At 45.5% G+C, this 17,904-nt stretch overlaps 1 protein-coding gene across 1 annotated transcript in view; it reads left to right on the top strand.

Moving 5' to 3' along the window:
• Positions 1 to 17,904, top strand: part of SCUBE2 (signal peptide, CUB domain, EGF-like 2) — a 128,946-nt gene that overhangs the window by 79,807 nt on the left and 31,235 nt on the right. Inside the window, exons 9-17 of the mRNA XM_011947606.1 lie at positions 2,542 to 2,658; positions 3,628 to 3,750; positions 7,457 to 7,573; positions 9,558 to 9,680; positions 10,102 to 10,218; positions 10,485 to 10,571; positions 12,540 to 12,644; positions 15,162 to 15,317; positions 15,695 to 15,901. Coding sequence (XP_011802996.1) covers positions 2,542 to 2,658; positions 3,628 to 3,750; positions 7,457 to 7,573; positions 9,558 to 9,680; positions 10,102 to 10,218; positions 10,485 to 10,571; positions 12,540 to 12,644; positions 15,162 to 15,317; positions 15,695 to 15,901 — 1,152 coding nt within the window. The remainder of the gene's footprint in view (positions 1 to 2,541; positions 2,659 to 3,627; positions 3,751 to 7,456; positions 7,574 to 9,557; positions 9,681 to 10,101; positions 10,219 to 10,484; positions 10,572 to 12,539; positions 12,645 to 15,161; positions 15,318 to 15,694; positions 15,902 to 17,904) is intronic.

Here is a 17,904-nt window from a genome sequence, read left to right as displayed (position 1 = left end):
TTTTGTATTTTTAGTACAGAAGGGATTTTGCCATGTTGGCCAGGCTGGTCTCGAACTCCTGGCCTCAGGTTATCCACCTGCCACAGCCTCCCAAAGTGCTGAGATTACAGGCATGAGCCACGGTGCCTGTCTTTGATAAATTTCTTCACTCCATTTTCTCTGTTCTTTCCCTCTGGAACTCCTATTAGCTGGCTGTTGTAACTCTTGGATTGACCATCTAATTTTTTTTTTCTTTTCTCTCCCTTGTATTTTTGTTCTTTTTCTTTTCTCTCCTTTGTATTTTTGTTCTACTTTCTAGGAGACTTTTCATTTTTTTCTTCTAATCTTTCCACAGGATAAAGTTTTCATTTTCATATTTTAATTGTTCAAGAATTTTACTTTGGCCTTTTGTTTTAGGAACCTGCTCTTATTTCATGGATGCTTTTCTTATCTCCCTGAGGAAATTAATTATAAGATTTTAACTCCTCTTCTGTTCTCTAGATTATCTTTGTTTCCTCCAGGATTCTTTTTCCCTGTTGGTTTGGTCTGGTGTATTTATTCCATATTGGAGGCTTTCCAGAAATGTCTAGTGATTCTTGACTGATTTTTCATGTTTAATAGTAAAATACTAAAAAGCCAGTTGGATATTCTATTGACTTGTGGGCTCCATGTTTGGGTGATGAGGCAGTGACTTAGCCATTTCATCTGGAGATCCTCAAATGCTAATATCGTTAGTTCTTTTTGCTTGGGTAGGTCAATTTCGCTGGCGAGGAGTCCTTCAATCACCTGTCTGTAGGCTTAGCTGCTGGCATCCTGGGTTGCAGTGTTGTTTCAACGTAGCTTTTTGGAACTTTCAGTGGCTGTTATTTTAATATAGCTTTTGGAATTTTCAGTGACTTTAAATCTGCCAGTAGGGAGCTGAAGGAGCTGGGGGAAGAGGGATGAGGGTTTGAGATCTCTTTTTCAGGGTATAGACTTTCACCTGACAGTGCCTCCCTCTCCTCCTCAGTTGTTCCTGGTGCCCTTGAGCCTGGTGCCTCTCTGGTCCAGACTTCTCTGCTATAGCCAGCATAGGAGAAGGGTAGTCACGTGGCTATGTGGAATTAAGGAGGAGCTCTGGGGTTTATCTTTTTCATATGTAGACTCTCCATAATCTTCCTGTTTTTAACTCTGTCTGCATTTCTGCCTCTAGAATAACTTGATAACCCCAATTCCTGAGTTTTTCTGGGATTCTGGGGCTCACATGAGTTTACCAGCTGTTGGCACCCCCTCTGTAGACCGCTAGGATCTAGCTTTCTTCTACGCCAGATACTGTTCTCCTGCTAACATGCCACTTCCAGAATGTTTGACATCTTTCATCTATTGTCTTTTCTTCCATTTTCTTTGTCCTTAAGGATTTATACTTTAAAAAATCAATTTATTTTCATATTCGTGAGATTTTGAAAGGAATAGAGATAAACATACATGTACTATCTGCATATTTAATTAGGATTAAGCTTGTCCCCTTCAGGGTTCCCTTTTTTTTTTCTTTTCTTGAGACAGGGTCTCACTGTGTTGCTGAGCCTGGAGTGCAGTGGCACAAACATGGCTCACTGCAACCTTGACCTCGTGAACTCAAGTGATCTTCCTGCTTCAGCCTCCCGAGTAGCTGGGACCACAGGTGTGCATCACCAGGCCTCACTAATTTTTAAAAATTTTTGTAGAGATGGGGGTCTCACCATGTTGCCCAGGCTGGTCTTGAACCCTGGGCTCAGGCGATCCTCCTGCCTCGGCCTCCCAAAGTGTTGGGATTACAGGGGTAAGCCACCCCCCCATCCCCCCACCCCCAGTTTTTAAAATGAAGTAGCTGTGGAAGAAAAATCATGTTTCTGGAGGCCTAGATGCTAACAGTTCAATGAATGTTGAATAGCACTTGTCTATTACTTGGACTAACTATATGAGATACAGAACTAGAAGACTGTTTGCTTATTATTCATCATCTCCACAGTTGCGATTTAACAACTGTGGCTTATTTTTCATGTTGTTATGACAGGGCTTTCTCCTTTCAGGGAAAGTGAAACTTCAAATTTGAGTAAATTGGTGGTTGCAAGGATGAAGCCAGTAGTCTACAACAAGGCAGTGGTTGGGGTGACAATGCTTACCCACTCTTGCTTTGCCCACTACTCATATTGAAAGGAGAAGGTTCAAGATTAAGGAAGGACCGTCCCCTTTGCCCTGTTCTGCACTCACCTCTAGCCTGCCAGACATGGTCCTGCTTAGGTTGCTGGCCGCAGATCAGCAAGAACTTTCAGTGGCTTTAAATCTGCCAGTAGGGGGAGTGACTCTGCAGATTGGGAGACATCTTTATCCCTCTGGTCACCCTGACAATCTTCCTCAGGAACTAGAACTCATTTAGGTGGGTGGGAGGAGCTGCACCTGCTCTCCCTCTAGCCCATCTACAGGTAGCAGAGACTTGGGGTGTAACCATGAGTACCCCACAATGCTTCTTGGCTTCTGTGACCTTCGTCAGCTGTATTAGCAACTCTTAAGGAAGCTAATTGTCTTTTCTTACCTCCTTGCCAGAAACGTGTGCTGTCAACAATGGAGGCTGTGACCGCACCTGTAAGGATACTTCGACAGGTGTCCACTGCAGTTGTCCTGTTGGATTCACTCTCCAGTTGGATGGGAAGACGTGTAAAGGTAGCCTTCACCTCCCCAGGGAGGCTGGGTGCCCTGTTACGGAGGGAAGACCCATGCTGCTAATGTATGGGGATAAAGGCAACATACCCTCCATACCCCACGTGACTCCAGATTTGCTTATGATTCATATCAATGGAAGCTTTTTCCCCCTGGGCTAGTGGAAGGTTATAATTGAGTAAACTTAATTAGAACCAACACTTAATTACACTAATTGTTGAGGAGGTCAGCCTCTACAAGCATCAAATAATTCATTTCAGACAGTGGCCTTATTAGAAAAAGGCAGTTAAAGGAAGCATTCATTTGCAGGAGATAATATCAACATATCATACATAATAGCCTAAAGATTATTATGTAAATAACAGTCAAGATGATTATCCAGAGGACTTAATGATTAACTTTTACTGATGAAGAGCGACCCCAATGACTTGCTCATATTTCGTGGGCAAGAGTACAAAGGATTAGTCCTTTAGCATGATAAAAGTAGATAACCAATTACCAGATGAAACTGGGAAAAGATAAGATTGAGTATCAGGAATCATTTTAAAACATTGAGGCTATTTGATCATTGTGTAATTTGCCAAAATAAATGCTCTAGTCCTTTACAGCTTTAATAATTAAACTTGAATACTTAGTATAGTAAAGGGACCCATCCTACCTTGAGAGAGCAATACAAAGATGAGAATATAACAGGACATCATCATTCTTTCCCAGAGTTTGTTTCCTTAATGCCAGTCAAGGGCACCATAAGTCAGCGTTCTCAAGACGATGAAACACTTGTCTTTCAGAACTGGTTAAGCCAGACAAGAAAACATGTGTAAGGTTAAAAACATCAGCAAACATTCTTAAATGCTTTTGTGAGTATTTTTCTTGATTTCAGAGACTAATGAACACACACAATGGCCCTTCAGGGAGTTGTGAGAAGTGAGGCAAGTGTTGCTCTCTGATATGCCCAATGCTTGCCTGTTGCAGATATTGATGAGTGCCAGACCCGCAATGGAGGTTGTGATCATTTCTGCAAAAACACCGTGGGCAGTTTTGACTGCAGCTGCAAGAAAGGATTTAAATTATTAACAAATGAGAAGTCTTGCCAAGGTATGTGCTGAAAACATAGCCGTGCTGCGCAATGGCCCACAGGTTGGAGCAGAGAGCATGTAACGCCCTCCTGGCAGAGACTGGCTTATCAGGCTTCTTGACAGGGCCACTAGTCCAATCTCCATCCTAGGCTTCGCTCAGTTCATCTATTAGGTAGAATAAAAACACTGATGTAGCTCACAGGTGTATTAAAAATTAAGCTGTTAATGGTTAGAGAACACCTTAAAGAATCCATCTGATGTGATGACAGCAGAGCTCACTGCTGGAAATGGAATGGAAAACAGAATGCAAACAGGGTTCCAGTGGGGTGTTGAGATTATGAATAATTTTCCCTTTCTAAAATTTCCTTTAATGTTATTGAATTGATCACAAAAGTTGGTGGTGAAAGTCTGTAGATTTAGTTAACATACCTCCCTACCAAAAACTTGGAGTTAACCTATGATCAAGATTATGTACCAGTTGGTCTCTTTCTTACAGCACTTGTTTTATTTTTTTTTAATTATTTATTTATTTTGAGACAGAGTCTCACTCTGTTGCCCAGGCTGGAGTGCAGTGGCACCACCTTGGTTCACTGCAACCTCCACCTCCTTTCTCGGGTTCAAGCAATTCTCCTGCCTCAGCCACCTGAGTAGCTGGGATTACAGGCACCTGCCACCACGCCCAGCTAATTTCTGATTTTTTTTTTTTGAGACAGAGTCTCGCTGTGTCACCCAGGCTGGAGTGCAGTGGGGCTATCTTGGCTCACTGCAACCTCCACCTCCCAGGTTCAAGCGATTCTCCTGCCTCAATCTCCCGAGTATCCGAGACTACAGGTGCACACCATCACGCCCGGCTAATTTTTGTATATTTAGTAGAGACGGGGTTTCACCATGTTGGTCAGGCTGGTCTCGAACTCCTGACCTTGTGATCTGCTTGCCTCGGCCTCCCAAAGTGCTGGGATTACAGGTATGAGCCACTGTGCCTGGCCAATTTCTGAATTTTTAGTAGAGTCAGGGTATCCCTGTGTTGGCCAGGCTGGTCCCGAGTTCCTGACCTCAGGTGATCTGCCCTCCTCGGCCTCCCAAAGGGCTGGGATTACAAGCGTGAGCCACCGCACCTGGCCCAGCACTTGTTTTAAATGACCAGCCTTTGATCTTTGAAGAGAGGGAAGGCAGAGAGGGAGGGGGAGGGCTTGTGGGGAGGAGATGCTTGTTGATCCTTAGAGAGGATTTCAGACCCCTTCTCAAAGATATCCTTCCCATATAAGGGCTGCAGCAAGGAGACTTCTCTAGGTAGCAGTTGTTGTTAGCATTAGTAGCTGTTTTGGGTGGGGGAAAACTGTTTTCTTTTTTTTTTTTTTTTTTTTTTTTTGAGACAGAGTCTCGCTCTGTCGCCCAGGCTGGAGTGCAGTGGCCAGATCTCAGCTCACTGCAAGCTCCGCCTCCCGGGTTTACGCCATTCTCCTGCCTCAGCCTCCCGAGTAGCTGGGACTACAGGCACCCGCCACCGCGCCCGGCTAGTTTTTTGTATTTTTTAGTAGAGACGGGGTTTCACCGTTAGCCAGGATGGTCTCGACCTCCTGACCTCGTGATCCGCCCGTCTCGGCCTCCCAAAGTGCTAGGATTACAGGCTTGAGCCACCGTGCCCGGCCCTGTTTTCTATTTTTAGATGAGCACCTTTCCTTTGATATGCAGGAAGAAGTTCTCAGGAAAGATGTGCTGTAATGTATTCTTGCTCCATTTATGGGAATAAGGACTAATTTATTTTGTTAGAAATCTCAGAATTAGGCTGGGTGCGGTGGCTCACACTGTAATTTCAGCACTTTGAGAGGCCGAGGCAGGTCGATCACTTGAGGCCAGGAGTTTGAGACCAGTCTGGCCAACATGGCAAAACCCCATCTCTACTAAAAATACAAAAATTAGGTGGGGACGTGGTGGAGGGCACGGTGGCGGGCGCCTGTAATCCCAGCTACTCAGGAGGCTGAGGCACGAGAGAATCGCTTGAACGCAGGAAGCACAGGTTGCAGTGAGTTGAGATCACGCCAGTGCACTCCAGCCTGGGCAACAGAGAGAGACTCCATCTCAAACAAACAAACAAACAAACAAACAAAAAAATCTCAGAATTAAATAAAAATCAGAATATCAGATTTCATCTTAGATAACAAAGATGTAGCATTACCTTTTTAAACAAATATTATGGTGTGATGTTTGTTTTGTTTTTCTCTTGGTTTGTTCTTAATACATAATTTGTCAGGCAGTTCAAGTACATCCCCCTTCAAATTCAGTAAGTTAATTCTAGATAATTATTGTGTGGTTTTCTTCAGTTTGACTTGGAAAGCAAATTTGCTGTTCCACATAATGTTTCCTAGGGTATAGAGCAGGCAATACTGTTGAAGCTGTGTAAACACATTAAAAAGGAATTAGAAAAGTGATCTCATTATTTTTGGCAAAGCAGAAGCCCATACTGAACAGCCAAAGTCAGCTACTGAACGAGTCCGCTTTCTCGACAACTGGCTGATATTAACAACAGATTTCATAAAATGGCATCAATTCCTAGGGAAGAAACTGGGTTTTTCTTATTTTTCAGTGATCGGGCTTGGTAGAACAAATATTTGCACAGAACAAATTTACTGAAGAAATGCCAGGATTTCTGGGAAAAGCTAGGGATGAAGAGGTTTTGCAAGAATTTGCCCTTTTTTATTTTGCTTTTTCATTCTTCCTGTTCCTTCCAAATGTTTGTTTTTTATTAACATAGTTTCTCATGGCACACTCAGTGTTGAAAAAAGTGGTCTAGCAGTGGTCTAGTTAGCTTCGACTAAGTGCTGCACTGGTCCTGGCTTATCCATTTGGAGACATAAGTCGTAACTCTGTTAAAATCCTCCAAAGAGTTCAGGGAGTGAAGCACTCAAATTCTAGCCTACAGGAAAGAGGTTGAAGGCCAGACCCAGGGAAAAGAGATGATGAGATGGACAAATGCAGCCTCCTGAGGCTGCTGTGCATGACCCCCGCTGCAGCTAAGGAGGCTTCCACACTGAACCAGGAGGATAGCAGATGCATGGGACTGGAACATACGGGAGGAGCAAAACCCAGGCATCGGCCAAGAGGATCCAATGTACAGCTGAGCTACCACATTTCAGGGTCTGCAAAGAGAAAATTAGTGAGGATATTAATATTAATGCATTCTTTCAGTGCAGAGGACATTAAAACCCAGGATTAACTGGCCTCTTGGGGCCAGAAGACTAATTCCGAGAAGATAAGAAAGGGATGGGAACTAGATTTACCTCCAAACCAAGTGTTTTCTCCTTTCAGTTTGCCATGGTTAATAAATTCCTATTGCTGTTTTACCAATAGTTATATGACAACAGAAATGCATAGCTAGCACCTGTAGCTTACAAAACCCTTTTTAGGTATGTTATCTCATTTGGCTTCATTTAAACTTTTTAAAGTAGCCTTGCAAGTACACATGGGTGAAAGAGACCAACTGAGCTTTGAGGCAAGTGCAGTTTGCAACAGAATGTGGAAATGAGGGCCGCGGCAGTGAGTATACTTCTTGTGGGCTGCTCCACACTTTCTTTAACACAAGTGAGTGAGGAGAATGGATAGCTAATGTTTTTTACCCTGTGTGTACTGTGTTTGGTGTTGGTCAGCAATTGGTGTTTATCATAAACCTATTCTTTACTCATCCCTCAGCGTGGGTTTCAGCTCTCCTCTTCCTTTGACCATTACAGATATGGATGAGTGCTCTTTGGATAGGACCTGTGACCACAGCTGCATCAACCACCCTGGCACATTTGCTTGTGCTTGCAACCGAGGGTACACCCTGTATGGCTTCACCCACTGTGGAGGTGAGCAGACTGCCCCTGTTGAGTTGGGAGGGGAATGAGGCTGGGCCTGGAGGGGAGCAGGGCCTACTCCTGAGGTTTGCTTTCCTACATTGGGGTATGAAAGGTACATTCCAGTCCCTGAGCAATAGTGGTGAGTCCATCAACTTGAGAGAAGGATCCGCTAAAGGAAATCTCCGCATATGTATCCCTTTAACACCCTGAGTGTGAAATAGAGCAGAGAGAAGTAGTGAGCTCCTCCAGCTGTGAATTCTCTATTGACTTGATGGACTTGCAGTTGTATTCAGAGAGTGGAAGAGTATCTCAGGAGCTGATACTCTATCTGTTGGAACATCCCAGCAGATAGTAAAGTCACAGTCCTCAGACTGTGGGCACCCACCAATTCCACGGCCCTGCCGTGCATACGAACTGGCTGCAAAGCCTTGGTTTGAGTCCTACAACTAGGTCTTTGAGCTGGAAGCAGAACTATGAAGTTTCTCTCTCCACTCTGTGCCCATTTTGCAACATGTTCTCATGTCTCATAACCTCATGGTCAAGCAGGCTATGCCATAAACTGGATTTGGTACCAACTGACTCCCACTCCACTCCCCCAGTCATCAGATTCACCCAGCAATCTCTGAGAATACAGGTTCAGATTCCAATTCAGAATGACTAGGGCTTCCAAGGTCATCTTCCTGAGGATCTATAGGATTTGGGAACCACTGGCTTAAGTACTTCCTGCCCAGTCCTTGTGTCTGGTGCTTTAGAAAAATGGATACACTGGGCGTGGTGGCTCACAGCTGTAATCCCAGCACTTTGGGAGGCCAAGGCGGGCAGATCACCTGAGGTCGGCAGTTCGAGACCAGCCTAACCAACATGGAGAAACCCTGTCTCTACTAAAAATACAAGATTAGCCAGGCCTGGTGGCGCATGCCTGTAATCCCAGCTACTTGGGAGCTGAGGCAGGAAAATCACCTGAACCCGGGAGATGGAGGTTGCAGTGAGCTGAGATTGTGCCATTGTACTCCAGCCTGGGCAATAAGAGCGAAACTCCATCTGAAAAAAAAATTATATATATATCTATATATATACATATACACACACTAGTGATTTGCTAGTGACGGTTATCTCCCTTCTCCTTTTCAACACATCCTTGGCATGGCCAAAAACATACTCTTCCCAGTCCATCAGGAAACCTCGAGGAAATGTACCCTGAGTATGGATGTATGTCTGGGTTTAGGTGGAGCCACCTTTTGACCCGGACTCAGTCTCAGGTTGACGAGAATTAGTGCAATCACTTCTCTTTCTCTGTGCCTCAACTGTATAAATGGTTAAACAGGGAGTCCCAGTTCTGTCTGCCTCCCTTGCTAGGCAGCTCAGGACGACGGTAGAGTTTTAAAGTAGAAGTCTGTGTAGTGTCTGAATTTGGACACCGGGTATTGCTAAGGGAGGAATGGATTGGAAAAGAATGCAGCTTGAGGCTGGGCGTGGTGGCTCACACCTGTAATCCCAGCACTTTGGGAGGCCAAGGCAGGTGGATCACCTGAGGCCAAGAGTTCAAGACCAGCCTGGCCAAGATGGTGAAACCCCATCTCTACTAAAAATGCAAAAATTAGCCAGGTGTGGGGGCACATGCCCGTAATCCCAGCTACTTGGGAGGCTGAGACAGGAGAATTGTTTGAACCTGGGAGGCAGAGGTTGCAGTGAGCTGAGATTATACCACTGCACTCCAGCCTGAGTGACAAGAGCAAAACTCCACCTCAAAAAAAAAAAAAAAAAATAGAGCTTGAGAAGGCCCTATTGAGCCTCATGCCAGGAAATTCGCTGGGTGGGGAGTGGGGTGTGTAGTCAGCTGGTGCCAAGTGCTCATGCTAAAGGCGTTCAGCATCTTCCTTTGGTTAGTGAGTTTCAACCTTGTGACTCTCCTGCTGCTCCTTCCTCAAGGGAGGGACCACATCAGCCCATTCAGTGACAGGTTGCTGTGACAAGAGAGTATTTTGTTCTGCAGACACCAATGAGTGCAGCGTCAACAACGGAGGCTGTCAGCAGGTCTGTGTGAACACAGTGGGCAGCTACGAATGCCAGTGCCACCCTGGGTACAAGCTCCACTGGAATAAAAAAGACTGTGTGGGTAAGGGGAACCGAGGCACAGACTCAGACAGCGGGCTGGCCACTGACCCAGAGGCAGTGCAGCTCTGCACGCTCCCACGTCCCACCCAACCCTCCCTCCACTGACTTCCCCACCAGCTGCAGCAGCCGTTCTTTAAATAGTTCAAAAACAGGAGATACTTTGCAGGATCTTTAGCGTTTCCTTCTGTGCTTCTGTGTAGGTTGGAACTCACTTCTGTTTTCCTGGTTGCTTTTCTGCATGAAGAAATGGCATATCAGGGGCTCCTTTCCCTCGGTGGGAATAAGGCCTAGCATCTATGTTCTATGCCGGGCATCAGCTCTACCTTCCTTTCTTGGGGACTTTGGTGCATGGGACTCAACCATCCTTGTCACACTTAGAAATGTCCTTCTCTTTCTGTAAGTGTCTGTTTTGTCCTGTCTAGAAGTGAAGGGGCTCCTGCCCACAAGTGTGTCACGCCGTGTGTCCCTGCACTGTGGTAAGAGTGGTGGAGGAGACGGGTGCTTCCTCAGATGTCATTCTGGCATTCACCTCTCTTCAGGTGAGTGGGGCCCATTTCCCGGGGCAGGTCCTCATGCCAGGGCCAGGCCTCTCTGGCCTCCAGGTGTTAGATTCCCTCAGAGGGCTTCCAGGTCCTCCACCAGATGCCCCAGCCACCATGTTTTGAGGGGTCCATGCTTCGAGACCCCATATGCTGGGTGTTTTTCTAGTGGCCCATGTGGAGTGGGGTGGGGGGAGAGTTTAGCTGCTACCAGGATAGCCTGTGACCTTGCTTATGCATTTGACAATTCACATTCTGTCTGTCAGGACTGCAAGGGGCCTACTCTGTCACCTGTGGCTCTTCCTCTCCTCTCAGGAGCAAACAACAAAAATCAAATGACTCTGCTTTTGGGGGTAATTACCAAATCTTACCAAATCTGCATGTTCTCTCTGGGGGCTCACCATGTTCAAGGGGCTTCATTCATGGGGTGCTGTTCTTGGGCGCTGGCTTTGTTTTTTTAATCTTGATTTCCTTGATGCTGTGAGCATGTTTCAGAGTGTCGTTGCCTGCAGTCCTGGTGCTGGAATGTGACTCTCCCATGTAACAGATACTGCGTGGCCACTGTTTGTTAGGAGGCTGTGGTCAGCCCTGGTGGGTCATCATCCTGGGCAGAGGCCCACAGAACTCCAGGACCAGCGGGCTGTATTCCAGAGCACCTCAAAGGCTAAGGGAATGTGCCTGGGGCTCGTGGCATGGATAGAAATAGGCAAAGCAGGGGCAGCAGGAATTCTGTGCCGAGAAAGGGGCCCAAACCCTTTCCTGTTTGTCAAAAGATGAAGAGTGAAATCCAAGGTTTTTAGGAGCCTGTGTCCTCCTGGATATAGACGCCTTTGTCCTCATGTCATCAGAACACCTGAATGAGGTTCATATTACATCCTGATGTCCATATTACATATATGAGCAAAGCTGGAGACTCAAAGCAAGACAGTACAGCTCTCATGCGTTGATTGAGCAGTTCAAATATGCCAGCCACCACAGTACACGTATTAACTGACTTAAGCCATACTGCAACCCTCTGGGGAATACTATTATTCTCATTAACCAGATGAAGAAACTGAGGCTCAGAGAGGTGAAATAACTTACTCAAAGTGGTTTAGATAAGAAATAGAGGAGCTGGGATTTGAACCCAGGCAGTTTGGTGCAGAGTCTCAAGCACTGTCCTTCACTGCCCCTTTCAATGCACGTTTGGACTCGGCCAGGGCAGACATCATGGTCTGTTTCACCAAATCCCTCAGCGACAGTTCCTTGGTGATTTGGGCCACCCCAAGGGTGGGCAAGCAAATAGCTAATAGCTATTCAGTTATTACTATGTACCAAGCAGGGAGCTAAACATTTTCCTTTTTTTAAAAGCATTATCTCATTTTATCCTTACAACAGCCTGGTAATATAGGTACTATAATTATGTAATTATGTTTTACAGATGAGGACACTGAAGCTTAGGGAGATTAAGCAACTTGCTCAAGTTCTCACCACAACTTAAAAGAACTAGGGTATTGACTCCAGAAGCTACCGTGTGGTTAAGAACGACCGACCCTGGGAGGAGAACAGAATTTTGCATATCAGGCCCTCAAAGTGGGACCCTCACTCTCTCTCAGACCTCACAGCCTAGCCAGGTTTAGTGAGTGCCATCTGTGTCTGGAACGACAGCTGCCTCAGCCCTGTCCTTCCACGACAGGCTTATTTAGGAAGATCTGCCCTTCACCATTTTGCCAAACGGGCTTATCTAGATTTTGAACTGGGGGATTCTGGCCTTCTTTCTCAGGAAGGCACAAAAATGACTTCATGTTTTATTTCACCATGGGGGCTATTTTTGACCCTCAGTTTGAGAGAGAGAGAGAGAGAGAGATAATTATATATATTTTTTGAAATGGAGTCTCATTCACTCTGTTGCCTAGGCTGGACTGCAGTGGTGCAATCTCAGCTCACTGCAACCTCCGCCTCCCGGATTCAAGCAATTCTCCTGCCTCAGCCTCCCAAGTAGCTGGGATTACAGGCATGTGCCACCACGCCCGGCTAATTTTTGTATTTTTAGTAGAGATGGGGTTTCACCATGTTGGCCAGGATGGCCTCTGTTATATTTGAACACTGGATTTGTCTCTCATATGAGGGGGTAACTGTAATTTTTAGGAGGCTCCTGGTGGCCCCAGTCCAGGGCAGTGGGCACTCCATGATCCAAGCCACTCTTGGCCTCAGGGTAGGAGAAGGGCTCAGAGTGTGCTGTGTGTGGTGGGAGCCACCAATGGACAGCTTGCTGCTTCCCATCTGGTGTCTCCATTCCTTTGCCTCTGAAGGTAACATCTCTCACTTGTTTCTTTCTGAAGATGTCGACACCATCAGGACAAGTGTAACCTTTAAGCTAAATGAAGGCAAGTGTAGTTTGAAAAAGGCTGAGCTGTTTCCCGAGGGTCTGCGACCAGCACTACCAGGTATGGAATCAGATGGTTGGTGTAGGGAGCTTGCCTGCATGTGGGAAGGGGCCTGCAGCCAACCAAACTGGAGGTCCATGGGGGCCAGGGGCTGTCCAGCTGATCCAAGCACACTGCAGATGGGATTGTACCATCCAGAACCTGCAGGGACTCATCCCAAGAGGAAGAAGAGCATAACCTAACACGCTTGTGAAGTTCTGGGGCCACACTTCGGGGCTTCCTTTGCATGGTATAGTTGCTGAGGCTCTGGGAAAACCCATGAGTTCATAGAAGTCAATAAGGGCTTCAGGTGAGTTAGCAATTTGTGATCATATTGGGTTAAATTTTCCAGATCTCAGATTTTGCTTGAAATATAAGCCAAAGAAATGAAAAAAAGTTTGGCTCAGAAAGGATAACTTTGATGAACAAAGATCTAATATCCAGCTTTCCTGCTGGGTCTAGTTTTTGGAAGCAGTGACCCCATTGGCTTCAGCAAAGCAAATACCATCCAAGTAGAACTGGCCTTGTTGAAAAGAGCAGAATCTAACATTCCTTTTTCTTTCCCGGCACACATTTCCAGTATTATTTTATAGAATACTTTCAGAGATTAAAAATAAAAAGGATTAGGATTCATGTATTAGGGAGGCTTCTTTTCCCAATCTACTCTCAAATCACACAGACAAATAAACCTAAAGCTCACTCTAGTCCTCTAGTCACTTTTGCCTGCCTATTTTAAGTAAGTAATTTAAAGTAACTTGGTACCTCCATTAGATGGAATATTATGCAGCTATTAATTCTATGTTTTCAAAGAATGTTTAACGACACAGGAAAATGGTCTTGTTATAATGCTGAGATGCAAAGCAGGAGAGAAACATTCTGTATATCTAATACAATCCAAATTGTGTAAGAAAAAGTATGGTAGAAGAAACACAAAGACAACTCATGATATCATTTAGTAGTGGTTACATCTGGGTGGGAGGATGATGGGTAATTTTAATTTTTTTTCTGCATTTTCCAAATTAACCATAGTGAGCATTTATACTTTTAAATCTCAGGAGTGGAGGGAGGGAGCATTGTTTAAAAATAGATTTGAACCAGTCGTGGTGCCTCATACCTGTAATCTCAGCACTTTGGGAGGCCAAGGCAGGCAGATTGCTTGAGCTCAGGGGTTTGGGACCAGCCTGGGCAACATGGCAAAACCCCATCTCTATGAAAACTACAAAAAGATTAGCCAGGCCTAGTGTTCATGCCTGTAGTCCCAGCTACTCAGGAGGCCAAGGCAGGCGGATCACTTGAGCCCAGGAATTGGAGGCTGCAGTGAGCTGTGTTGACACCACTGTACTCCAGCCTGGGCGACAGAGCGAGACCCTATCTCAGTAAAATGAAATAAAATAAATAAAATGATAAAAATAGATTTGGCCTATAGTTTACTTAATGAGATTGTACTAGTGTTAATGTCTTAGCTTTGATAAATGTATGATGTTAACATTAGGGGAGACTGAGTGAAGGTTATGTGAGAACTCTATACTATCTTAGCAACTTTTCTATAAATCTACTTATTTCAAAATGGAAAGTTAAAAAAATACATATGGAACATCGAAAGGGAAAAAGATTTAAAATGAGAATCTGTTCAGTTTAAGATTTGAAGTTACTCTTTGGCAAAGGTAAGATAAATCTTTAGGGGAAAAATATAGAGAAGAAATAAATTTGCCTCCTTCCTGTGGCCCCTGTTGACCTATGGCTTGAATGTCCTTGTAACGTTAAAGAAGAATCTGATACAGGTAATACTTCATTTCAATAAAGATTCTGAAATAGAGACAAATTCATGGAGTGGTTGATATGTGGACCTGCTCTTTGGTGAGGGTTAACAGAGTCACTGGAAACCATGGTGAGAGGGGAGACAGTCAAGTCAGGAAGAAGGATGTGCAAAGCCCTGTCTTATGCAATACTTCCACTCTTATCCTAGATGCCTTCATGATATTGTTTGGTTCTGTTGATGCTTTGTGCCATTTATTGCTCCTGGTTATTTAAAAATGAGACATCACTGCTGACGGGCGTTCCAGCTTTCCCTTCGGGTTAGAATGACTTCCAAGGTCAGTTTGCCTGAAAGCAGTAGTTGGTTTCCTTTCCACTCTTGTGCTCATTCCTTATTTGAAGCCTCAGCCCCTGCTCGGCACATCCAGCTTTATGCAAACCAACTGTGAGAATGTAAGCACACGTTAGCAAACCGTCAGTAAAGAATGCAAGACCCCTGGTTCTTGTCTCCCACATATGTGGCTAGTCGGAAACATCTAGCATTTATTCATGAAAAGAATTTTCAAGAGCTAAATTGTAAAGTTATATAGGAGGCAATACTAGGTCTTCAAAATTAAAATGTCATTGTGCTCCAAGTTGAGGGCTTGCAGTGTCTTGGCATCTGGAGATAATCACTTAGTCCCATGAGAGTTGTTTTAATGAAATGTTTACTGAGCTCTAGCAAATGTTCAGCTGAGTGCTTTGCCAGGATTTGGCTTCCGATAATTTTGTTTCTTCATACAGAGAAGCACAGCTCAGTAAAAGAGAGCTTCCGCTACGTAAACCTTACATGCAGCTCTGGCAAGCAAGTCCCAGGAGCCCCTGGCCGACCAAGCGCCTCTAAGGAAATGTTTATCACTGTTGAGTTTGAGCTTGAAACTAACCAAAAGGAGGTGACAGGTTGGTTTGAAAACAGTCTACATTGCCAGGCTTCTCACGGCTTGCTCCTTATTTCTTTGCCTTTCACTTCTTATCATTCTTGGGGGAAAATAATGCAAACACTGAAGTATCTCCTGTTTTTTTCACCCTGAAACTAAACTGAATTGATTTGGAACCTGATGATTTTCTCTGCTTCATAAAAACCCAAAGCTACCATTTTGATCCACAAATTTCTGTTTGAATCAAATGCTACCCAGCCTGCTAGGTGCCCCCTCCAGGTTTCTCCCCATTCAGTCCATAGGGAGCTCGGGGTGTTGGTAGGGCCTGCGGTTGATCTGGCCATTGTCACATGCTGCAGCCTGACCTCTCCCGCACTGCCGTCCCTCTTGTTTCTGTAGCTTCTTGTGACCTGAGCTGCATTGTAAAGCGAACCGAGAAGCGGCTCCGGAAAGCCATCCGCACGCTCAGAAAGGCTGTCCGCAGGGAGCAGTTTCACCTCCAGCTCTCAGGCATGAACCTCGACGTGGCTAAAAAGCCTCCCAGAACATCTGAACACCAGGCAGAGTCCTGTGGAGTGGGCCAGGGTCATGTAGAAAACCAATGTGGTGAGTGGCCTGGGACATTCTTGCTAACAGAACAGCCTTGGGCTCCATAAACACTCAGGGTACCCAAAAGCAAGTCTGGCCCATCCTCCCTTCTCATGGCTCTCTTTAGAGAACACTCCGGGCAGCCCTCTGTTTCCTAGTAACTGTCGCGTTTGTGTCTGTCGTCCCTGCTAGGCCCAGAGCTCCCTGGAGTGAGACTGATCTCATTCACCATTCTGTCCTCAGCGCCTGGCATAGTATCTGGCTTGTGGTGGGCACTAAAATGTTTGTTGCCTTGAGGAACAGGAAAGAAGTGGCAAGGTTGATGAGAAGAGGGGTGTTGCCCTTTACAGGTCTGAGGGACGGCAGCCTTCCCTGGCTGGGGCAGAACTGCAGGGATAAGGCACCCTCGAGCCTTCTCCACACTCTGTCATCACAGCTACTCTTATGGTCTTCCTCTGGCTTGGCCAACTATGGCAATGAATAAGCTCCTGTCCGTAGTTCTGTGCACAGGCAAAGCTAGGGGGCTGCTTGGCTGCCTTATGAGACCCCAGAGCCTCAGCCCAGGGCTCCTAATAGTGTCAGTTCCATTGTATGGGTTGTGTTGGTGGTGGTATTTCAGAATTAAATTTGAGACCTGGCACCTGAGCAGCATCAGTTCTGTCTCTCTGATAAAGCTAGCAAGAGGGTCCAGGACACGAAGTTCTACAATGGTCAGTTTAGAAATTTGTCACAAGGGACTCTTCTGGGCAATTATGGGAGATTTTATCTGAAAAGTCTTAGATGGGAAAAATTGGGTCTCACTTTACAGTAAAAATGATAATGATGTATTCAGTTCTTATCTGTCATAAGCGTAACAGTAAGTCTCATGTCTGCATTATCTCAATTAATCCTAACAGTTAGCTTCCCAGGTAGATATTACTAACTGCATTTAACAGCTGAAGCTTAGAGGGCTAAGTTCTCTTGCTCAAGATCACACTGATGTTCTGATTCCAAAGCCTGTGCTCTGGTCCCAAGCCAGGTGAATTTCAGTAACTAGATTTCTCCAGGATAAACTGATGTCCTTTTCCAAAGTATCAGTAGAATCATGAGGCCTAAGCAATAAAGCTTAGCTAAGGAGTAAGAATGTGTGTTTCTAAATAAGCCAAGCTGAATCCAGGGGCACTTGGTCCAGAGAATTGTCAGCCTTAGCCCCACAGCTCAAATTTGTTGCTTTGCCAAAACTTAGTGAAAATCAAGTGCAAAATCAAGTGGAACTGTCTGCAAGGGGCTGGTTTCCAGATAGTCTTGACTTTCATTCCAGCTGATTCTCTTAAAAAGAAACAAAGAGGGGAAAAAAAGTAAAAACAGTCCAGCTGGTTGATCTGTTCCCATTTAAAATTCTAAGAGTTCCAGTTTCCATACTAAAATAGTGGTGAGAGTTGGCTATGGCTGCCCTGCTTTCCAGGATGAGTTGCAGAAACTGTCAGGGCCCTCCTGGCCTCTCAGGGTTCCACTGCACCCCTCCCCCGTCTGCCATCCTGTTGGGGTGAGGCCTCGCAGACTGGCCAAGGAGTCTTTGTGACCAGTTAAGAAGTCAAGAAAACCTATGTCAAGGGCTGCATGGACTGGCTCCCAGTGAGGGTATCACTAATACTACCATGGGTATGTTCCTGGGGTGTAAAGGCCCAAGGATAAGGAGCAGGAGTTACTTAACAGGGGCTTCATGACCACAACAGCCTACGAAAGATACTCGGGGCCGGGTGCGGTGGCTCATACCTGTAATCCCAGCACTTTGGGAGGCCAAGGTGGACAGATCACGAGGTCAGGAGATTGAAACCATCCTGGCCAACATGGTGAAACCCCACCTCTACTAAAAAATGCAAAAAATTAGCGGGGCATAGTGGCTCATGCCTATATTCCCAGCTACTTGGGAGGCTGAGGCGGGAGAATCCCTTGAACCAGGGAGTTGGAGGTTGCAGTGAGCCGAGATCGCGCCACTGCACTCCAGCCTGGGCGACAGAGCGAGACTCCGTCTCAAAAAA

Source organism: Colobus angolensis, unplaced genomic scaffold (assembly GCF_000951035.1).
Source record: "Colobus angolensis palliatus isolate OR3802 unplaced genomic scaffold, Cang.pa_1.0 Scaffold269, whole genome shotgun sequence".
NCBI classification, from domain to species: Eukaryota; Metazoa; Chordata; class Mammalia; order Primates; family Cercopithecidae; genus Colobus; species Colobus angolensis.
This window is presented reverse-complemented; position numbering and strand designations above follow the sequence as displayed.